Source organism: Hyperoodon ampullatus (assembly GCF_949752795.1).
Source record: "Hyperoodon ampullatus genome assembly, chromosome: 8".
Classification (NCBI taxonomy): domain Eukaryota; kingdom Metazoa; phylum Chordata; class Mammalia; order Artiodactyla; family Ziphiidae; genus Hyperoodon; species Hyperoodon ampullatus.
In genome coordinates this window covers 9399066-9423855 of record NC_136921.1, presented here as the reverse complement: position 1 = coordinate 9423855, position 24790 = coordinate 9399066, and the positions used below count along the sequence as shown (strand labels likewise).

Genomic DNA, 24790 nt, shown 5'->3' with positions numbered 1-24790 from the left:
TCTTCGGCAGCTCCAGAGTTTTCCCGGACTCCCTCCCGGCTAGCTGTGGCACATTAGCCCCCTTCAGGCTGAGTTCTCGCCGCCAGCCCCAGTCCTCTCCCTGCGCTCTGACCGAAGCCCGAGCCTCAGCTTCCAGCGCCGCCCGCCCCGACGGGCGAGCAGACAAGCCTCTCGGGCTGGTGAGTGCCGGTCGGCACCGCTCCTCTGTGCGGGAATCTCTCCGCTTTGCCCTACCCAGGTATGTGGGGAGTTTCTTGCCTTTTGGGAGGTCTGGGGTCTTCTGCCAGCGTTCCGTAGGTGTTCTGTAGCAGTTGTTCCACGTGTAGCTGTATTTCTGGTGTATGTGTGGGGAGGAAGGTGATCTCCGCGTCTTACTCTTCCACCATCTTACCCGGAAACTACAATACATTCTTGTAGCTTGTTTTATACCTAATAGTTTGTACTTCTTAATCCCCATCCCTATATTTCCCCTCCCCTCTTCCTTCTCCCCACTAGTAACCACTAGTTTGTTCTCTATATCTGTGTCTGCTACTTTTTTGTTATATTCGACTACTTTGTTCTGTTTTTTTAGGTTCTAAATATAAGTTATATAATACAGTATTTGCCTTTCTCTGTCTGACTTATTTCACTTAGCATAATTCCCTCCAAATCCATCCATATTGCTTCAAATGGCAAAAATTCATTCTTTTTTATGGCTGAGTAGTATTCCATAGTGTATATATATATATATATATATATATACACATCACATCTTCTTTTTCCATTCATCTGTTGATGGACACTTAGGTTGCTTCCATATCTTGGCAGCATAAATAATGCTGCTGTAAATATTGGGATACATGTATCTTTTCAAATTAGTGTTTTTGTGTTCTTTGGCTATATGCCCAGGAGTGGGATTGCTGGGCCATATGATAGTTCTATTTTTAGTTTTTTTAGAAACCCCCATACTTTTTTCCACAGTGGCTGCACCAACTTACATTCCCACCAACAGGGTAGGAGGGTTCCCTTTTCTCTACGTTCTTGCCAACTTTGCTATTTGTATTCTTTTTGATGATAGTCATTCTGACAGGTGTGAGGTGATATCTCATTGTGGTTTTGATTTTCATTTCCCTGATGATTAGCGATGTTGAACACCTTTTCATGTGCCTATGAACACCAACACTTTTTTCTTCATGATTTTAATGCCCTTTTGTGCCTTTTCCTGTATTCACAGATCTGTGTCTGACTCTACTCTGAAATGCTGGTCAGTTTATTTTATTTTTTTTAATAGATCTTTATTGGAATATAATTGCTTCACAATACCGTGTTATCAAGTCCGTTTAATTACAGTGCTTTAAAGTAAAATTTTCTATTCTTACTTGTTATACTTTTTTTTAACAAAGAAAAAAAGTAAAAAAATATAATAAGAAGCAAGAGAAAAGGAGGTTTCAGAATTTCAGTAATTCTGGCTCCCTCACTGTGCATGAATTTTAGAATCAATCAAGATTTCCTCTTAATACCTCCCCAACTGCATTGGAACTTTGAAAATACATTCAGTTTGGAGATAAATTTGGGTAGAAATGAGGTTTTTACATGGAGAATGAACTACTCATTTATTCAGATCACGTTTTATGTCCTTCAACAAAGTTTTAGTTTTTTAAATAGATCTTGCACATTTTTACTTTCCTTGTCAGCTTTATTGAGCTATAATTTTCTATAATAGCACTCATCACTGTTAAGGTATGATTGGATGAGTTTTAACAAACTGACCTCATCAATTCTTTAAAATTTGTTGAAAGTTCCTTTGCATCCTAATTTATGTCAATATTTGTGAATGTTCTGTGCCACTTAAAAATAGTGTGCATTGAACTATTTCTTGGGATCTGGCCTCTCCCCATAAACAGTCTTTATCAAGCACAACTTTGGTGTTTGGTTCTTCTAAATCTTCTAAAGTAGCTTATATTCTTTCTCTCAGGTTTATATTTAGATGTGGTAAGTTCTCCCACATGGTTGTGTATTTGCCTCCTCACTACTCTGTTGTTTTACTTTAAATACTTTGAGGCTATTCATGACTGTATAACTTAGTGGATTTTTTCCTATTATTATTATACAGTGTTCCTCTTTCTCCCTATTAATGCTTTTGATCTTAAATCTCTCTTTCAGGGTGCTGATACTGTTCCATGAACTTTTATGTTTTATGTTTTTGATGTTTTTTACTCCCTTTGCATTAAGCCCTTTTTTGCAGCTTTGTTTTAGGCCTATGTAACAACACTTAGCTTTTTATAAACTTCTCTGATAATCCTCATCTTTTAATAGTTAAATTTTATTTGTTTACATTTATTCTGATTCCTAATATATGTGGGCTTATATATTCTATATCACTGTTCATCTCCATTTTTCTGTGTTTTTGTGTCTCTTTCCTACTTTCAAATGGACTGAGATAGAATTCTATATTCTACCTTTTTTCCCTGCTGGTTTGGCGATTAGAGATAAATTTCTGTAATCTTTTTAACCATGCCCCAAACCCCAAAGATGACAAGGATCTTAGCATGGATTCACTACAGGTTGACCATCCATCTCTACCATTTAGCTATTGTTTAACATTCTATTTTCTTTTAATTATAATTTTGAAACTATTAATATTATGATTTTTGCAGTTGATATTTACTTAAATTAAAATTTTTAAAAATCATTTTATGTACTCATCATTGTTTCTTTTCTTTGATTTTGCTTTTTGTCTAGCTGAATTAAATCCTTTGGTTCTTTTAGTGCGTGGTCTCTAAGTGGTAAATTTTTCAAGTGTTGTATGTGCAAATTTGTCTTTTTTTTGATAGATCCAAGGTTAAAATTTCTAGGTTGACTTTTATTTTTCATTAGTAAAGTGTTTACTACATTGTCTTCTAGAATCTGTTTTGTGACTGATGCAAATTCCTCTTTTATTGTGATTGTCATTTCTTGGTAAATAATCTGTCCTTTCTCTCTAAAAGCTCTTTCTCCAACACTGAATCATGGAAAATTTAAATTTAGAGAAAACTTGGGAGAATTTTACAGTAAACACCAGAATACTTTAACATAGATTCACAATTAACATTGTACTATTCTTGCTTTATCAGATTTCTTTCCATCTATCCATTTCTCTATATATCCACTAACCCATCTTCAAGTTTGAAACATTTCAAAGTTGCAGATGTCAGTACACTTCTCCCCAAATACTTCAGCATGTGCATCATTAACTAGAGTTCAATACTTGTTTGCAAGATAAAGTTTATAATGAAATGTACAAATACTAAGTGTACCATTGATGAGTTTTAATAAATGTATTGTCCCATGTAATCCAAATCCTTATCAGGATACAGAACATGACCATCATCCTGGAAACAACCCTTATGCCCTTTCTGGTATATCCTTATCCCTCACTCATCAGTGGCAACCACTATTCTTATTTTTTTCATGATAACTTAATTTGGCTTGGTATAAAACTTTATATATGATTTTAGAGCATGTTCTCTTTTGGTGTAAGGTTTATTCCACTCAGCATCATGTTTTTGAGATTTATCCATATTGTTGAATATATCAGTAGTTTGTACCATTTTGTCACAAAATAGGTTACATTGTATGACTATACCATATTTTGTGTATACTTTCTTCTATTGATTGACACCGCAAGTGTTTCCAGTTTGGGGCTAATATGAAAAAGCTGCAATGAACATTCTTGTAGAAACCTTTCTGTGGCTCTATGCCTTTATACCTCTTGTATAAATTCCTATAAATTAAATTGCTGAGATATAGGCTAGGTGCATCAGTTTTTTTGTCTCCCTTAACCCACATAGGGGTTAGTAATATGGCACACACAAGCTGTGCCCAAGTTGAGGAATACCCCCAGTCTTAGAAGGGGGTTACTAGCAAACCTGCACAAAACTTATCCATGAGGGATACCTTATATTATTAGCTGGAATTTAAGAAAATTTTACTATTCTGGAATATTTCTAAGGAGGGAGACTTTTTTTTATATTGGTCATGAAACAAATCTGCACTCTGACATGGAAGGCTACGCTATCTCTAGCTTCCAAAGCTGTTAGCTGTTCAAACATCCTTGAAAAGATACTCTCAGCCATGTGGAAATGCCACAGAACAACCCTCCCCCCCCCCAACAAATTCACTCACACATCAGATTCTGGCAAATTTCCCCATGAAGATACCATTCCACCAGCCACACTGATTAATCCAACCAATGTAGGCTAGGACAAAATCCATTCAATTTATTTCCTGCTGCATTTAATGAATTTCATAAACCATAAGTGCCTTAGGTCTCTAATGACCACCCCTAAGGTGTAATTCTCCACATTTGCATGAGAGAGGCAAGTAAATGCCTGGCTTTCACACAAGAAGTACAATCCCAAGGGCACACATGGTGCCTCTGGAAGGGAAACATTTACAGTGGTTGAGGTCCCCTAATGGGACATACATCAGCCAGGGGGAAGGTGGACAATATCTCCAGGGTGGGCCCCTGGCCAACTGTAAGCCTTAAAGTTCCCAGTTCTGTTCATTGCATCCAGTCCTTGATTTGGAGGGCAGATACTTCCTGAGGACAGTCCATCTGATCTGTCCTCTTTGTCCATGACAGCAACCAGATGGTGTTCATTCTTCACCCCCCACCATAGAATGGCTGAGAATGGGGGTGGGGGTGATGTCTGGAGGTATTCTGCATGGGATATGCAGACGCTGGGACCAGCTCCTTTTCTTGTATCTGGTGAATAGTAGATTCCGCATCTCTGTAGTGGGAGAGCTGTACCAAGCATTTTCCTTCTGGAAGAAGGATTCAGAGAAGTTCTGAAAGATGGATATTATTAATGTACCTCCATCCCCTGTACCTTCTAGAGCTTATGGGATTCCCTCCTCAGATGCCTGGAGTTTTCTTCCTTCACTGCTGCAAAATCTGTGTATAACATTCCAGTGGCTGGGACTTCGTATTTCTTTCCCAATCATTTCTTATTCCCACTCAGACCTTTCATTCAGAATAGTCAGATACAAGTGGGGCAAAGGCACTTTCATAAAATAACCAGAATTAAATCTGAATCCCTTAGGCCCTCCAAGGCTGTGCCTTCCAGGCTGGTTGGGGAAAGAATGAGGCATCATTCCCAGGAATGTTCAAACAGAATCCTGGATTTTTAGAATTGGCCTATATAATACCATTAACCCCTCACCACTTTTGTCCTGATCATTATCCAGGAAGGAGCTGATCCCTTTCTGGAGACAGCTACCTTCAGTAACCAAAGAGCCTTACAGAGGTGTATGGACAGGAGATGAGGGATGTGGGCCAGATAGTCAGTGCATTGTGAAGAGCTCTTTTGTTAAAGGGCACATCATTGTCAGACTGCAGTGGTCCAGGCAGCCAGGCTCAAGATACCCATGCCTTTCTAGGGTCACAATGGTACGGCCAGAGTCAGCTGGTCTGTAAGCAGAAGTATAGACCATGTTGCGGCACCACCCATAACCCCAAGAGCATCTTGAAGCCTGGTCAGGCAGGAGCAGGTAGAGGCAAAGCCCCTTCCGATGTGGCTCCCCCCCACGTGGGACAAATGGGTCAGCTTCTAGCAGGAGTCATGAGCCTGGCGATCAGCCATAACCCCTGCATCAGAATCATGATGTCAGCCTCTGTCAGTAAAGACCAGGCACCTGGGCATTCCCATGAGGGGCCCAGACTGGTCAATCAGCACCACGGTTCGTTTCTACAGTCACTGCCTCAGAGATCGATGTCCCTACTCTGCCAGTCTGTAGTTTTCCATATGGCCGACCAAGCATGTAGCTTATGTGCAAAAGCCCAGTCATCTGACTTCCACCAACCAGAGGAGTGACCACATCTGCTTTGGTTCTGCCAAGCTGGCTCTGAGGCCAAACAGCCACAGTGGCCCAGTGGACTTCAGCTGTCAGCTTAGCCAAGCATCAGTGCACCAGGCCCAGGCCTCTGGGGAATCTTGGTGAATGGAAGACCTCAGTGAGGCTGAGATTTACTTCAGGCTGTGAAGTAGAATAGAAAGCCAAGGTGCCACTGGGGCAGTCGCTGCATTCTCTTTTTTTTTTTCTTTTTTAATTGAATTAATTGATTTACAATATTGTATTAGTTTCAGGTGTACAGCAAAGTGATTCAGTTATATATATATTTTTTTTTCAGATTCTTTTCTTTTTTTTTTTTTTTTTTTTTTTTGCGGTACGTGGACCTCTCACAGTTGTGGCCTCTCCCGTCACGGAGCACAGGCTCCGGACACGCAGGCTCAGCAGCCATGGCTCATGGGCCCAGCCGCTCCATGGCATGTGGGATCTTCCCTGACCGGGGCACGAACCCGTGTCCCCTGCATCGGCAGGCAGACTCTCAACCACTGCGCCACCAGGGAAGCCCCCAGATTCTTTTCTATTATAGGTTATTACAAGATACTGAGTATAGTTCCCTGTGCTATACAGTAAATATAGCTTGTTGTTTATCTATTTTGTATATAGTAGTAACTGTTAATCCCATACTCCTAGTTTGTCCCTCCATACTCCTTTTCCCTCTGGTAACCATAAGTTTATTTTCTATGTCGGTGAGTCTATTTCTGTGTTGTAAGTAAGTTCATTTGTATCATTTTTTTAGATTCCACATATAAGTGATATCACAGGATATCTGTGTTTCTCTGACTTAATTCACTTAATATGATAATCTCTAGGTCCATCCATGTTGCTGCAAATGTCATTTTGTTCTTTTTTATGTATGAGTAATATTCCATTGTATAGATATACCACATCTTTATCCACTCATCTCTTGATTCACACTTAGGTTGCTTTCATGTCTTGACTACTGTAAATAGTGCTGCTATGAACACTGGGGTGCATGTATCTTTTTGAATTAGAGTTTTCTTCTTTTCCGGATATATGCCCAGGAGTGGGGTTGCTGGATCATATGGTAGATCCAGCATTCTTGAATAGAGCATTTCCCTTTGAAGAGCAAGGCTTTTTGGCCCTTCCTGCCTTATAAGTCAGCACTGAGCTACTTGCCCAGCACCAGTGGTCTTCCCACATTCACACGTCTTCATATCACACACAAGAAAGCAAAACACAACACAAAATCCACTCTGTTTCCTTAAGTCCTCTGGGAATTTCAGACACTATATTAAACGTAAGTGAGAAGGTTTGTGTTACAACTGCAAGAATACAGAGATTATTTAATGGCAGTTCTCCATATTAAAGTTGAGAATGCCTCCCAACTTCAGGACATTTGAATTTACATAAAAACACTTGAAAAGGGAACAAATTGATATTTGTTCAAGAGAAAGTCATCTCCTATAGTCTCCAAATCTACGCAGGGTAAAATATAGCTCAAAGTCAACCTCACACTGCTACACTGGTAGTTAAGAAGTTTGCCCCACTCTTGTGAACTAAGGTCTGAAAAAAATACTTGAAAACTACTGATATATAAGGCTTTGAGAATTATATTTACAGCTCTAAGTAATTAACTTTATTATTTTTTTCAAGAAAAAAAGAAAGGGCATTCCTGGACAAGAGTAAAAATTAAACGTCAGAGAAACATACATCAAAAAGGTAAGCAGCAAAGTGAAGTAGTCACACCTGTTCAGTTTATAAGGCACTGCTTATTGTCTTCTTGCAGCCTGCAGTCTCTTGAGGACAATAATAGTTTCCTAGCTACTATGTCAGTCAGGATATAGGCCAAGACACTTTAATAAAGAGGCCCCAAAATACAGTGGCTTCAACAAAATGGTTTATATCTCACATGTGTAATCGTCCAGAGCTAAATGCTACTGAGACACTGCCATCCTCAATATGTGGCTTCTTTCCTAGGTCAAGAAACATTAATTTGGAGAGATGTTCTAAAGGCTAAATGAATAAAGCAGACTGTATGTGTATATGTGTGCATGTATGTGTGTGTTAAAGAAAATATATGTATAAGCATTATTTGTTTTTATATCTCTATAAATCCTTATTTATACATATTTATCCATCTATATATAGAGGGAGACATAGATATAGATATATAGGAAAATCAGTATCAGTACATCCATAAAAATATATGCAGTAGTTGAATTTGGTCATTGGAATATAGGTGATGTTTACATTTTTATTTGTGTTTTTTAAAGGTATGTGTATATACTCAAAATATTAAACATGTTCAACTATTGTGATGGAAAAGTGTCATTTAAACAGTAAAATATGCAAAAGAAAAGTCTAACAAGTTAATTGTGGCTATCTCCAGATGGTGATGTTTCATGCAATTTTTATTTTCTGAGTTTCCAATAACGTGTATATATTACTTCTAATCAGACCCCTGAAATCTTGTTCATTTTAGTAGTGGTTTAAGGAACAACTTTTCTCTAGACAATGAGGGCTAGACTTCATTTTCCACATGATTTTCGATTTTGAATTACTAGATCTATACAAGATTTTAGAGTCCAATTAAAATTTATTAATTTTCACTAATCTATATATCTTACATTCTTGCCAATTTACATGGCTGCACTATTAGTGAATGTGTATAATATTGTTCAGAAAGAAAGAAAAAAGTGGTTGCATCCATTTTAAGAATGCTTATTTTCAAAACACTAAATATTTGTATTTAATCATTATGACATTTTCATTTAGGTCTATGTGTCCATACATAAATTCTAAACCACTTTTTTCCAAAGTATAATGAAATCTTGTATGTACTTTAAAAGTGGTCCCTCGTAAGTAGAGAATGCTCTGGACCCCTGCTTGAGATCCCTTGCCATAACTTTCTTTCTTGTCTGAGTGTATAGTGCAAGGGGGTTCAGAATTCAAACCCATATTCCCTCACTTGCTTTCTTTTTTTTTTTTTTTGATACTTCTGAATTGAACTCTTTTCAACACATGTTCAGTGGTAGATTGATACGTTTCTTATGTATTTTTACAATTAGACAGCCATAAGTTATGGTATTGTACTTTGTAATACACAGCTTATAAAGCACTTTCAAAAACCTTTAACACTTGATGTTCTGTGATAATATAGAACAACAATAGTAGGTCTGTGTTATGGAGGAAGAGACAGGGACAGAGGTTTAAGTGGATTTTCCTGGGTTTCTGGCTCCTAGTTGATGTTTTATTTCCACTATATTATACCCTCTCATAAAATTCCTCGCTTGCTTTTCGTTTCACATGTCAGCTGCTGTTTGCATAACTCTGTCTTTTCCCCTGCTTACCCCTAGACAACAGCAACGCTGCTGGCCAACTGGCCTCGAGTAGAAAGAAGGTGAAAATGCATGTGCAGGACCCTGCCAAAATCAGGAGTAAGATTGTTTGTGCCACTTCTATTTTGCCCTGGGGGTCAATAGAAATTTTGCTAAAGTTTTGAGGAACACAGGTCTTCCTTAATTTTTTACTAGTCAAGCTTACCAGTCAATTTGAGAGCCATGAAATCTGTAGAAAGCAACCCATTTGGAGCCAGGATTGTAAATTGTTTGCATTTATATCATAGCTCTTATCTGCCCAGGACCTAATTTTTTTTTTCCTCTGAGTTTTATCTGTTTTTCATGAAAATTCCTTTACCTTATGTTATTGGTTTATTAAAATGGCTAGTTTTTATAAATTGTAAACAGAAAGTAAGTTCATTCTCTCATTGCCCTTTCAAATCTACCTTCTAGGTGAGTTTTTCCTATCTTGGGCAGGTCATAGCATTTTTCTGTTCCCTTTTCACAGGAACAAGAGTCTTTTTCCAGTTATTGGGGGTCCTTTCAGGCCTGGTATTAAAACTTAAGTATTTTCTCCAATTCAAAGCACCTCCCTGCCTTCTGCCTGAGCGAGCTTGGTCTGGAGCACCTGCAGTGGAGAGGTGGCATAACTGGGGTCTTCTCTCATTCTCTCTTGACCCTACTCCCACTCAAGAGCTGCTGGCTTGAGCCCATTCAGGATTGGGGAAGTGGATGAGAGAGGAGAGATAAGAGTGTGGAAGTGTCTTACCTGACAGGCACAGCTGTGAGATGACACTGGATAAGGAAAGTGCACAATCACTAGCTCTTTCCTCCACGAGATGCTTTCATTAACTCCGCGGTGAGGGAAGAGGCACCAGCTTGACTTTTTTGGAAAGAAATGTAGCCTGGATATGAGTGAAGAGCTAGGGCCGCCATAACCTCTTCCACTAATACTTTGGACGGTCGCATAGGTGGTTCGGTGCATTGCCTTTGGACGTAGGCTGTGAAGTAAGGTGACCAACTCGACCCGGTTTGCCCAGGACTTTCCAAGTTCTGCCACTGAAAGTCCTGCAACCTGGATACCCCTTAGTCCTGAACAGACTGGGGCAGTTGGTCACCCTTTTTGGCACTTAGTGAATTGTTCTCAACTGCTGGGACTTAGTTCTACTGAGATTTTGAGAAAACAGTATTAAATTTAAAATTGTCACATTTACTTCTAGAGGTTAATACCAAACACAACAATTAAAAAAAATAACCTTATATTATAATCTGACTGCCATAGTATTTATTAGTGTTTGTTATGGCGTTTCAGTGTTATTAAATGGGTACTACAGCCTGGGGACACAGAAATAGTTAAGTCCTGCCTTGCTCAGCCAATTTGTTTTGAAGGTAAAATACAATGGCGCTATATTATGAATTAGTGGGTTTTAAGCTCCAAATCTCCTTTTACTAGAAGCTCCAAAGAAAAGACTAGAATGGACTTCAATGTATTTCCTTTTTCTCTCTACAAATATTAGGCCTAACAGATTTGATGAAAGGTAAATCCAACATACCTACTATCCAGGAAAGATATAACCAGAAGCAACAGATAGAGACAGAGAACAAGAAAGAACTCTGCATTTGCTGGACTGTCCAAGGTTGTAATCGGAGCTTTAGTGCCAAGCCAAACTGGACTATGGGAGAGGCAGGCATGAGATGTCTGGATCTCTTCTCACTGGGCTGTGAGCATGGACCTTTAGAAGAGGAGGGAGGAATGACAAAGAGAACCAGAAATATCCTGGTCTTCTAGAGTATTCCACCACTTTGGCATCTTGGGTGAGAGAGGAGGTGCGGAGAGCCTCAGAAAGCCATACCTGGGTGGGTGACCTGCTATTGCCTGGTGAACCCACCTTCCAGAGGGAGGAAGTGAGAGGGAGTCAAAAGATTAACCTGCCTCTTTAAGAACTGCAATTCTGTCTTGTTAGTGGTTCTCCTTAGCCCATGGCTATACTATCCAAGTCTTCTACTTTCGTATGTTTAGAAATTTCTTTAAGTTTTAAGATTTCTTAAACTTAAGATTTCATAAGTTTAGAAATCTCTGTCGGCTTCTTGTCTGAGATTCTATTCTCTTGTTAAATAACAACAGGGTGACAACTTGCAAAGTTGTGACTTGTTTGATCTTCTGATAAGGTCTAATCATCAACATTTGTCCCATGAGGCCATTTTGATCTTGAGGAAATGAAAACCCTCTCAGTAACTGCTTAGTCTAAAGACCAGAAAGTGGGATTATTTTTCCAGCCAATGCGTCCATTTTGGGTTTGACTGAAGGAAAGAGCCTTTTTACTTTGCTGGTCTGATATATGCTCATAATCTGCTTGGAGTTTGCAGCAGTTAGGAAGGAGTAGTCTGGAAAATATTTCTTCTTGGGGTCTGTATTACCCCACCCAGCACCACCAGATGGCGGTCATTTGACGGTAGGCATTGAACACAGAAAGCAGGAAACGAATTTATCTTCCTACCTTAGAAAATAAGACACATGTGAATGATAACAAACATACTGAGATGCATATCCACAGTCAATTAACTTGTGAATGGCAGAACATCCTCTGCTGCAACATCTACTGAGTCAGTCCTTAATTACTATTTGAAATCAAGGTTTTGGAGGACTCAGTTCTACCCATTCTCTTGATTAGACTTCTTGTTAGTTTCTTCAATTCTAATATCTTTGTCTAAACCCAGGTGGACAAAACTCTTGGTCACATTACTAAAACTTTCAACACAAATGTACAAATAACTTCATTCTAGGTGATGTGCAGGACATGTGTCTCACCTGTGAAGCCCACCATAGGGTTTCCCTCAACTCACTTCCTTTAATTGTACATTAGTCGATGTACAATTGGCATCTATTAAGCACTCAACACATGGCTGCTTGAGACATAAATAAAATGCTGATTTCTATTATTTGTTTGTTTTACTAATGTGGGACAATGAAAAGTAAAAATGAGTCTAAGATTTGCCATCTAATTCTTGGTGCTTAAGGACTAGACATTAAATATTTTTCTTTGTGCATTATTTTTTCTATTTTCTCAGGGAGAAAGAGAGGCAGACAGAGACTCCACCAAACTCATATGACAGAGCCCCACAGAAAAAACTTAAGAGGTAAAGAAGAAAAGGGGAATACACTCTCAATAATTATGCAGCTCATTTCCTGTGCTTTAACTCTGTGTTTTTACTGATAAATCCATTTCCCTAACTGCTTTATGTAGCTTTACTAACTGTTGGAAAACGTATATGATTTGGTCCATTTTCAAAATGTGTATGAAAGAAAAAGAAGATAATTCCACAAACAAGTAACTTGGTGACAGATCTAAACCAGACCCAGTGGGTCCAGGGGCTACCACAGTGATGCTGTCTTCGCTGAACTGATAACTTTCAAGCTGGAAATAGTCTGCTTTCCTATAAAGGGCACATATACAACTCACACATTATTTAGCAGACCCTTTTCCTGCTACACAGAGAGTCAGAGGTTGCACACCACGGGTGGCCTGGGGTGGTGGTCAGAAGTCTGTCATTCTCTTCTCCTGAGTGTGTGGCCTTGGACCTGTCCCTTGACAGCTTTTGCTTCAATTTCTTCATCTGTAAAGCAAGAGAGTGAATTAGGCCCACACCATCCTTCTCAGTTCATCCCAGTTCTACTAGCCTACGACCTCAAAACTGGACCATGGACAGCTCCCCCTCTTCCCATCATAGCTCTAAAACATTGGCTGGAGGGTCAGCATCAGTTACACATCCTCCTTGAGCTAGTTTGAAGACCTTTCACCCCTACTTCTGTGGAATCAGGTCTCTAGCAGCCCTCCCCACCATGCAACTTGCAGATTATTCTAGAGCTTCCTGAACTCCTCTTTCAGCTAAGGAGAAAGCCGACGTGAGGGAGAAGTGAAGCAAAGCAGAGAACACAAAGAGAAGGCAGACGTCAGCTCCATTAGGTTCCCCCATCATTACTCTCTCTCTGCTCACTAACCAGAGCTCAAGTAGGGAGATGCAAGCACAGTCTCTCGCTTTGTTCCAGCTACCTAACTGCAGTGAAATAGTATAACTGGAGGTTCACTTCAGAACATGATGCAGCTGTATGTTTCATTGTCATGTAAGAATCAGTGGGGCTGACTGGACTGGGAGCTAAGACAGTTTTACTGAAGCCCGATTTCTCTGTTAACACATTCTGTTTTGTGTGAGATTTGAGGGATGAGGTAGAGGTAGACATTCTGTAGTTATGTATCAAAAATGCCACTTGGAAGAAAGACTTTGACTCTAGAGATTTATGGAATAAAGCTTTCTAAGTTCCTCCATACCTTTATAGGAACAAACTCAGCATGGGAGAAGCAGTACGTGTGCAACTGAAAATGAGATAATGAAGGAATCTTCTCTTTCAGGGCAAAGAAAGCACAGGTATGAAAAAGTGGATTTTCACTATCAGATACTTCCTGTGACCTGTGGTGAGGTGAAGGGGATGTTACATAAGAAGAAATTGAAAAAAGGTGGGATTTATGGTCTATTTGCAATTCCTATCTGAAGGGATCACGAGAAGTAATGGAATTATCCATGTGAATTACACATAGTTGAAGGAATTGGGACAATGGTTTGGCTTGAGAGAAGGAGGAAGGGATCCCTAAGTTGCTATTTTCACACTTTAAGAAATCATACATTTTAGGTGCTTACTCCCACGTGAAAGTGTCCATGGGGAGGGCAAAGAGAAATGAAGCAGAAATAAAAGGGAAGAGGCCCTCAGCCTCCAACTTCATATCCTCTCTCCCTCTGGATGATTATCACCAAGGCAGGTGCTTGATGTAGTAAGGATAGAACAGAATTCAGAATCAGACAACCTGAGTCCCAGCCTCAGCTATGTCGAGAGGGACTGATTCAGCCGAGTAGAGAATGGGACCTTTCTGACCCTGAATTTCTTCATCTAAAACAGAAATCATTAAAAACCTGCTTCATGGTGTAGCTGTGAGGAATTAATGTACATAATTGAGGTAAAGTATTTAAACAGCTTAACCGAGATACAATTCACCACTGAGAGTGTACGACTCGATGTTGAGTTTTATTTGTATATTCACAAGATGGTACAGCCATCACCACAATCTAATTTTAGAATATTTTTGTCAGAATATTTTTTCACTAAAGGAAACTCCATGTCTATTAGCAATCAATGCCCATTCCCACCTAACCCCACCCCGCCACCCAGCCCTAAACTGGGCTAATCTGTTTTCTCTCCACTAATCTATTTTCTGCTCCATAAATTGGCCTATTCTAGGTATTTCATTTAAATGGAATCCTATAATATGTGCCCTTTTGGGACTGGCTCTCTCACTTAAGATTATGTTTTCAAGGTTCATCCATGTGATAGTATGTATTAGTACTTCATTCCTTCTTATTGCCCAATAATATAATATTCCATGGTATGTATATACCATATTTTGTTTATCTTTTCATCAGTTTGGATTGTTTCCACTCTTTCACTATTATGAATAATGTTGTTTTGAACATTCATGTACAAGTTTTTGTGTGAACATATGTTTTTAATTCTTTTGGGTATATACCTAGGAGTGGAATTGCTGGTTCATATGATGATTCCATGTTTAACCTACTGAGGAAACACCAAAATGTTTTCCACAGTGGCTGTACTGTTTTATATTCCCACCAGCAATGTATGAGGGCTCCCATTTCTCTACTTCCTGGCCAACACTTGTTATTGTCTGACTTTTCTATGATGGCCATCTTAGTGGGTGTGAAATGGTATCTCACTGTGGGTTTGACTTGAATTTCTCTAATGACTAGTGATGTTAAGCATATGATTATCTTTTATACATAACTGAGATTTTCCATTGGATAACATTTCACAATTATTTTTAATATCAGCTATCCATGATTTCAGGGATGGGAAAACCTCTGTTCAATAATGCCATTAAACTGGGTGAAAAGTGTAATAAAGGGCACAGATGCTGCTGTGGTGCCGTTCTGAGCTGCAGAGCCCCCATTGGAGACCTTAGTCCCAACCTGAGGTTCCCCAAAGTCCATAGGAGATTCTGACTTGTTCTCTATCCCTAGCAAATTGAAATGGTCTCACTCTTCAAAATCACTTCTTTTTCCTTTGTAGGTGATTTTGACGTACTTTTAAAAGGTTGATTTTGATGGTAATTATCATTTTGTTGTTGTTGTTGCACATTGGTTAAAGAAATGTTGCCACAAAGCAGTTAATAGCCTTTGAGGGGACTTAAAGGCTAGGTTTGGGGATTCTGAAGCCTGAAAGGGAAGGCTAGGCTCTCCTGTTTTAGATCTTGAGACCAAACTGGGTAGGTCCAGATCCAGTGTGTTGGGATCCCACCATCTGAAAACAAAGAGGGCTAAAGATTAACTTACCCTGGTCTTACAGGAGTTTGGGTGAAGTGTATACAGAGTGAGAATGGAGACTGGTTCACCCCCAGGGAATTTGAAATCAGAGGAGGCCACGAAAGATCCAAGAACTGGAAGTTAAGTGTTCGCTGCGGTGGGATGCCCCTACGTTGGCTGATAGAGGTATTCCAGTGACAGGGATGGGAGATGTGACTTTCCTTGCTGTGCCCCAAGAATAAGGTCACTATTTGCTCACCAAATATTTGTTATGGCTAAAGTCCAGATGAGTTATGGCTAAAGTCCAGATGAGTTTTAGCTAAAGCCCAGATGCCTCTGAGTTTATCCTCTCACCTGGGGAGAGGTGTTCCACATTCCTAACCTCAGTACAATGCAGCACATCACTGTTGTAAAAGGAGCTCTGTCAGGATGGATGCAGGAGCTTGGAGGAAGGAAAGGTCATTCTGACTCAGGTTCATGCAGACAGCTTTATGCACTGAAAGAAGAAGACAGTTTACAATCAAACAAGTAGGAAGAAGTTACTCCAGACAAAGAATGGCACAAAAACCAGAACCATGGTTGAGGTAAACATATTGTATGTGATAAGGCATAATCCATCAACTGGAGTTGTTTGTGGAGGGGCTTAATGCCAGGCTAATGTGTTTAAACTCACAATATAGATAATGCAAAATCAGTGAAGTCTTCTGAGGTGTGAAATGACATATTTAAAATAGTGTTTTAGGTGGCCATGGGGCCTTGAAATGACTTCAGTGTCTTTCAGCCCAAGGAACCTACACTCAACATGCAGTGCTCAGCTCAAATGCCATTTTTCCCTGAGTATTCCCTGCCTGACCTGACCCTGACCATCCCTTCCCTAGGCTTCTTGAGCCCATTACTAAGGCCTTTCTTAAACTGTTTTATTCTCATCCTTCCATGCATCCCCTTTTTCTCTCTAGACCCCTCTTGGGTTTGTCCATCTTTGTGTGCACCAAGACTGGCCAGAATGTCTGGCACCAAATAAGCATGGGATAAGTGTGTGTTGATTGACTAGCCCTGGTAGAGGGACTCAAGCTTGAGTGACACTGGTGGAAATGGAGAGGAGGTGAGAGGTGTCAAAGAGATTATGAAGGAAAACCCCTTAAAGTTAGGAAAAAAGCACAGGAGGAAAAAAAAGTTCTAAAGATGATTTTTAAGCTGCCACTGATTGAATTCTAGAAGAAGTACAAGCGAGGAGAGGGAGATGGTTTCTCATTTAGACACCTTGGCTTTGGGCTGACAGTGGGACATCCAGGTAGAAATATCTGGGAGGAGGTTGGAAATGCGAGACTCACAGGCCAACCATATACTTAGATCTTTTTATCTTTCAGAAAAAATTTCTCCGTAACCCTCCAAGGAAATATGGCAGGATGAGAAAGGTGATTATTGCATAACTTTCTACAAGTTCTCATCACGTAACTGATTTTTCATGCACTGTGTATTATTCTGTGGTTTCTCAACTGGGTAATTATTATTAAACTTCCTCCAACACCCCACTCCCACCTTTTAAAAACTCTGGTATGCACCTTCAGTGTTGCTACTTTGAACACTATGTTGTATATATGGCAAGGTCTTCTTTGAGTGGTAAACCATTTGAGATGGAGGTGATAAGGAACCATCAAAATAGACCCCATGGATGTGCTTTAGCTATAGATGCAGATGTAAGGGTGTCAAAGTTGTAAAAGAAAACATGATGCTGGAATACATAAAAATATATCATAATAAGATGATAGGGTCATCTTCAACTCAAACCCAGATTTTTAAAATCATGTTACTATTTCCTAACTTTAATGAAATCTGATGGAGCAAAAGTTTATTCACAGTCTAAGTATAGGAGGGGCTGACCTGGAAAATTGTTTACTCTGATGCCACTCTTTCAGCTCCTCAAGGGGGGCTGTGCAGACCTCCCTTCTATCTATGAAAGTGATTCCTTCCTCTATGGATGAAACGAACAAATATGTACGGTGCAGTGTAGATTCAGGACATGGTGGTGGTTTTTCCAGGGTTAGGTATGAATGAGAACTTGAGAAGAAGGAGGAGGTGAGAAGTGCCATTCTTATACACTTCATGTAGAAATGGCCATTCAAGACGTTCACAGACTTCTAAGACAGGTCAGACGTAGCTGGCCAATGGGACTTCATGTTCCACCGGGAATGTGAGGTCCAGGCCTTTACATTATCTGACATATTCTGGACAGTTTGAACTCTAAGTCCTTGGGACATTTCACCCACTGGATTTCCTAAAGGGAAACTATCATATTATTTGCCCTACTTAGTGAGTATATTAAAGACCAGCATCTGTACCATTCCCCAGGTGCCAAGGGTTACTCAGTTAGATTACCCACATAAGCTGACAACGTCCTACCAACAGATTCTACCCTTATTTGTGGGTGCAGCACTTTTTAGCAACAACCTGCAGTTACCTCTATATTTCGCATCTGCCAATGAGCAAGAACAGAAGCTCCCCAAGTGGTGGATCTCAGGACCCATTACTACCTCTGTGGGTCCTCTGTGCCTCTCAGAACCTCTCTTGCCCCTTGGCTTCTGGAATCTTCAGTGTCACTCTCAGCACCACATGACAGCTTCCTGGCTCCTCACAAAGGTCACTAACACCTTTTGATGACAGCTGCTGTGTTGTAAAATAATCTGATATGCACCTTTAGAACAATCTTTTTATTGTAGGCTAATATTTGCTTAGGAGACAGCAAGTAATCTGTTCCTAAGTGAAATGATACTCATTTATTCACTTATCCAACATACAGTGATTGAGTGCACACTAAATGCCCAATGGTCATTAGAAGATTGAAACAATATCTCTGACCTCAAGGACTGTTTCAACTTCATTGTCTAACATGGAAGAATAACTAATGGGGATGGGTGGTGAACTTTAGGCCACACAGAAACGTGGGCAGTGACGTGGACACCTCTCAGATCACTGTCCCATGGATCACACTTTTCCATGACCACTCTGCCCTGGGCTGCAGATAAAAGCTGAGGCTGCCTGTGTCCTAGAGGGAAGGAGGTCAGGTCATTCTACTGAATATTGGAACGCATTGTAAAGTTAGTGGGTGGCAGTCAGTTACCTCTGAAGAGTCAGCTAGCTGACTTTTTGGAATTCAGAGGGAGGGAAGGAGGAGGGTGACCTTCTGGAAGAAGAGTTGCAACCCTGTGAAACTTGGGCACATTTTATCTTTGGGGCTGTGCCCTAGGAGACCTGTGATAGGTGGTGACATTCTTCTCTGGGACACTTGCATGGATGCCAGGACTCTGGGCCCTGTGGTCACTGGAGCTGTTGACAATGAGTCCTCAGCCTGATACTCTCACTGCAGCTCCTCCAGGTGGGATGACATTTTCTAATATAGAGAAAAATGCCTAAGGGCCTCTCAAAGCAAGAAAACCAGCAGAGTTTCTCCAACTCCATCTGTGGGAACCAGGGCCAGACTCCCCGCATGGCTTCACAAAACCCCACTTTGCATCTGAGAGCCAGGGAATAGAACTTGCATTGGGCCAAACAGTGGTACTTTGGTACTTTTTATTTTCCAAGTAGATATGTGTATCCATAAAAACAGGTATGAAGTAATGGGTAAACCGTGTCTTGAATCCCTCAACAGATTGCTGTTTAAATAAGTGATGGATGCATACATCACATTCAATATTGTCCTTTAATCTTTCTCTCTTTTATGCAGAAAAGAGTACCGAAGTCTCCCGACAATACTTTAGATGATAACCTTTGTGTAAGTACTAACGCCTGCCTGTAACCCTGGAATAATGCAGGCCTTTTCCCTTGGCACTTTCTCTGAGTCATCACCGCATTTCCCTGAAGCACACTCACACTCAGGTGCAGCATGTTGCTATGTGTGGTGAGCAGGGAACAGCAGATGCATCACCCACATCAGGTACAGGGTTCTGGCGTTGGGTGTCTCAGCCTGAAAGCATCCTTTCCATTTGTTCAGTGGAAACCTTCCCATTTCCTCATTTCCCCCGAAAGTGAGTCTGGGAGGCAGAGCTTGAGACCACTGGGGTCTCTAGAGCCTGGGCTTGAAGTAGTAATGGGTGCGGCTGGCCTGCGGATGAAGGATAAGGAGGAAATTTGAGGGGAAAACAGCAGTTTAAAGAAGGCAATAAGGAAGGAAAGGAATATCCCAAACATCTATTCCATGGTACAGGTAGAAGTAGATGGTTTTAAGCGTCAACCAGAAGGAACAGGCCAGGCCAACCTGGCAAGTTAGGTGTGAACCCTGTTGTGAGTCCTGCAGAGAAATGCACTCAGGGCTAGTGGGTTCTTTATGGAAGCCCTGTATCCAATCTTGAGGGAGCCATCATGGTGCTGAGCTGGTCACCACATAGCAAATCACAGGGCATTTTTACTCAGACTGGTACCATATGGCTGGATGCTTTAAGGTCTGCTAAAATTATGGATGACTCCACTCTCTAAGTTGAATCATATTTTGATTCCCTTCATTGCAACAAGATGGGCATTTTAAGCAGAGTCACCTTTGCACAGCTCCAGGGGGAGGCACTCACATGAGTTAGTTTGCAGTGATACTGATACACAACGTCCAAAAAAGGAGGGACAGCCAAGTAGTTTTACATATAGTTTACCTCCAAAGCAACCCCCCCAACAATATGTAGATCTTATCCACACTCTTTCTGACCCTTGGCCAACTGAAGGATTCTTTAGTCATCTAAACAGTGCTGGAGTCCAGTGTTTGTGTGGCTTGTTTGGGATGGATATAGACCCAGAGGGTCAGGTCTCACAGCCCACGGCCAAGAGTCCATGGGGAGGAGACGGCAGCTGTTCCAGCAAGAGTCCCCTCATTGCTGTTAATAATCTTTCCTGGGACTGATATTACAGGCCAGTTCAGGGCTATAATATCCCCTTTGCTCAGGGTAAGTCTCAACTTAGGCTGAAACTAAGACCTTTGGAAAATAGTATTGCCCAGATCCCACCCTAGGGGAAATTCTGTTCATCAGTCTAGGCTATGACTTGGACATTGGGATTGTTTAAAACTCCCCAGATGATTCTGATACACAAAATTACCCATTCCATGAATTAAAGAAGAACACCAATGAATCTGCCCCACCCGGACAAATTGATTCAGAATTTCTGGCATAGGGACCAGGGCATTAGTATTTTACATACTCTGCCCTGAAAGTTCTAATGTGCAGCTGGACTAAGAAACAAAGAGCTAGATAAATCTGCTAAAAAATGCACAAACGTGAGGTTCTTAGACATTGGTTATATTTGTTATTCTTTGTTTTTCTGGGAAGAGGGGTCATCACTTTCTAGAGAACGATGATGGTAATCTGTGAGTGTCTACACTGATGAGAAAAAACATGGCCCCATGACTCCATGCCAGAGCAGTCTCAGTCTCCAACTGGGGGGTGTCCTTGAGGATCCCCAGAACATTGAACGGGAGCTTTTGGCAAAATGGTCCTTGGAGCTAGCACTTCCTCATATATGGCCATTTCAGAAACAAAAGAAATGGCCAGAATCCCAATTCACCCAACACAAGTAGTTTCACGCAAAAGCCCAGAACAAGGCTCAAAATAATTGTTAAAATAATCTTGTATTACTTTCCACACTAAGTTTAATCCACCTTATTAAATTCTCAATATATCACCCTTCAAGGAGTCAATTTAGTTATTGTGGTATAGACAAGTACATTTAACACTTTATTTCAGGACCTTATTTTATCTGCAAGGTGATAAAGTTATTCAGATTGCTTAAAAATCGTCTTGTTTTGTTGCTAGCCTTTCAGTGTTAGAGTCTCTGGTTTTTGGTTTTGTTTTTGTTTTTTTAATTAATTAATTAATTAATTAATTAATTTTTGTCTGTGTTGGGTCTTTGTTTCTGTGCGAGAGCTTTCTCTAGTTGTGGCGAGCGGGGGCCACTCTTCATCGCGGTGCACGGGCCTCTCACTGTCGCGGCCTCTCTTGTTGTGGATCCCAGGCTCCAGACGCGCAGGCTCAGTAGTTGTGGCTCACGGGCCTAGTTGCTCCGCGGCATGTGGGATCTTCCCAGACCAGGGCTCGAACCCGTGTCCCCTGCATTGGCAGGCAGATCCTCAACCACTGCGCCACCAGGGAAGCCCGAGTCTCTGGTTTTATAAGGAAGACTTTTCTGGTCTGACACACAGGCCCTTCCTCCTGAATTTCATTGCAGACCACAATTTCTGCTTCTGAAATCGCCACGCTATGCTGTTCTTTAATATCTCAGGGAGAAGCATATAAGTGTCCACTCAGATTCACACAAAGGCAATGAGTTCTAGATTCCCCTAGTTCTGGCCTTCTGGGGTCTCACCAGGGATATAGATGTCGTTTTACCTTCTAGCTGGGAAACTCAGATGAGTGTGAGACGTGCCGGGATGGAGGAAAGCTGTTTTGCTGTGATACTTGTTCGAGATCTTTTCATGAGGACTGTCACATCCCACTTGTGGAGACTGAGAGGTTTGTGAGATGCAGCCCCTCCCTTCTTACTAGGGACCCTTCCTCCTGCCATACACACTCTCCCTACAGAGTTCTTACTGTGTCTAGATGGGGAAACAGCAGGGCCATAGGTACAGGGTCCAGCAGTATGATCCAGAGAGCTGTTTCAAGATGCTGGCAGTGGCAGGTTAATGCGTTTTGCTCTCCTCTAGGTCGGTAGCCAGGTCCTTTGCCCACATACTGCTACTGTCCTTTCCTAGAAGTTTTCCAGCATGGACTCCTCCTGTTCATGGGGGTGGAAATGCCACTTGTTTGTGTTCTGCACTGATTCAGAAAAGGCAGGAAACATGGGCTGGTTCCCTCATTTTGCCACTTTCTTAATGGGCTGAGGGAAGCCTGAGGCCCCCCAGGGGTTAAGGCCCAGTTTCGACACTCAGGCCTGGCAGGATTCCCCGGGGTTAAGGCCCAGTTTCAACACTCAGGCCAGGGCAGGATTCCTTGTGCTCCCAGAAACAGACAGAGAAAGAAGAGCCCACTACTCATCCTGATACCACCTCCATGCCCTGACCCCTTGTTGCTCCTTCGATGGGATGAGGGTCATTGGCTCGGACCCCACGTGGGGTTCTTGGAGACTCTGGAGGTGCCCCTTTCCTCCTCCAGCTGTGTCCATCAACATTCCTGAAAGGAGGACAGTATCAGACATAGGAGTGATGACTGTTTCCAGGGACCTTGCCCCCGCTCACTTATGTCCGGCCCCTTAGGAGCCTGTGGAGTTGCACCTTCTGCAGGATAAAGGAGTCTTCAGGAAGCCAGGGATGTCTCGGGGAATCTGAGGTCCTGGCAAGACAGATGCAGCCCGAGGAGCAGCTGGTGAGTCAGATGGGAACCCCAAACCTACCCCTTTCCCCTCACATGTGAGAAGTCAAATAGCCAGGGTCAGGAGAAAGGCAACCAAAGGGTGAGCCATGACTCGGTCACACTGAAATCACACCAGGACTTGTTTGCAGCCATTGCATGTCTGTTTCCAAGAGCCGTCCATGTTTGGGGAAACTTCCAGATACTGGTGTGAGTCATGCCTCTGCCTGGGCATGTATATGGGCTCATTGTCTCCAAGCTGCTTTTCACTCACAGCCACCTTCTTTTGCAGAAATGTGAGTTCATCCTCTTGAAGGTCTATTGTCATACAGAGAGCACCTTTTTTGCGAAGATTCCATACTACTATTATGTAAGTAACAATAACAAACTGTGATTACAGGCTGTGCCATGATGTTACCCCACCTTGAAACAGGTAACCATGGGATTTGAGATCAGAATCCCCTGGGAGTGAGAGCATGAGCTGCTGTTACCTTTCCCTTTTTGTATTTCTACTGGATTTGATGGGAATCCACAGTAGGCACACATTGAACTCTGCCAGTAATTCTCCCACTGATTTTTTTTTTCACTAGATTAAAGAGGCTTCTAAAGACCTAAAGGAACCCATGTGGTTGGACAAGATCAAGAAGAGGCTGAATGAGCAGGGTTACTCCCATGTGGAGGGCTTTGTGCAGGACATGCGCCTCATCTTTCAGAACCACAGGGCATCTTACAAGGTAAGTGGTTCTCCCTGCTTCCATTTCATTTTCTGTCTATTGAGCCACTCTGCCCTCATTTTCTGGTGCCTGGGAAATTTTAGTTTCCCTCATCCTATGAAACCTGCAAAGCAAGAGTCCCGGAAGTCAGTGACTTTTCCGTTCAAGACTGGAGCTCAGCAAGGCGTAGTAACAGTGAATCAGAGGCTGTCCCTGCAACCAGAACCCCAGACCCCGAAGAGCTCAGACCCTCCTACAGCTGCCATGGAGAACAGCAGAGTCCTGCCTGCTCCAAACCCAGGGATAAGAGACTTGCATCTTAAAGTCACACTGTGCTTCTTATCTCTCCCCCAAAACACACAATCTGACCTCTTCGGAAATCCCAATCTCCAGATTCCACTCCATGTGAATGAATCATCTAGTTTAACAGGAGTCACCGGAGGGGAACAGAAGTGACAATGAAAAAGGAAGATCATTGATCTAACTTAAAAGCAGTCTGTACTATTTGCACTGTTACAAAGAACATAGATTACTTTTCTAACTCTCACTGAAATCAACAACCCAACCAAATAAGTAAGAGTCCCCAAGTGCGGTTATGATTTCCCATTTCTATCTTGTTAATAAGAAATAATCATGCTCTTAGGAAACATGTTGCTCTTCGCCACATGAGTTTTTAGCATAACCTGGTTCATGTAACTTAGGGTGTCTAAGACAAGAGTCCTGACCGTTCTCAATTACAAGGTGGCAATGACACTGTTAATGAGGACCATGATTTTTGTGTTCATTTTATTTTATTTTTTTCCAGTTCAATGACTTTGGCCTAATGGGACTTAGACTGGAGGCAGAATTTGAGAAGACTTTCAAGGAAGTGTTCACTATTCAGGAAACAAATGAGGACAGTTCACTGGAATAGTGGAAGTTGTTAGTGTCCTGGAAAACCCCTTTTGGAGCAGACTTCTCATCCCCCAGCTGCATGGAAGCTTGGTTGCTTATGCCGCCCCTCCCCAGAGCATTGCCTTCAGCCAAATGGAGCCAGCTTCACCTGGAGTGTTACACTTCCTTGGCCTGGGGGCCAGCCTCCAGTGCCAAGGTGGACTCAACCTCGTGTTACAATTCATGCTCCTGTGTTCCTCATGAGATTGGCTGGAGCTGGTCTGTGGCTGGGATCACATCCTTGCTTAGCTTTTCCTATAATCCTGCTTCCCTCCCCACTTTCTCCCAA

The 24790-nt window shown here is 41.6% G+C and overlaps 1 protein-coding gene across 1 annotated transcript in view; it reads left to right on the top strand.

Annotated features, from left to right (window-relative positions):
* SP140 (SP140 nuclear body protein) overlaps positions 1-24790 on the top strand; it is a gene marked incomplete at its 5' end in the record, with an annotated part of 91675 nt that extends 66885 nt beyond the window's left edge. Inside the window, 12 exon segments of the mRNA XM_079710660.1 lie at positions 7486-7551; positions 9189-9269; positions 12240-12308; positions 13580-13684; positions 15580-15722; positions 16904-16951; positions 19258-19305; positions 21906-22021; positions 22762-22870; positions 23148-23225; positions 23446-23589; positions 24374-24790. Of these exon segments, the coding sequence (XP_079566786.1) occupies positions 7486-7551; positions 9189-9269; positions 12240-12308; positions 13580-13684; positions 15580-15722; positions 16904-16951; positions 19258-19305; positions 21906-22021; positions 22762-22870; positions 23148-23225; positions 23446-23589; positions 24374-24481 (1115 nt within the window). The 3' untranslated portion in view covers positions 24482-24790.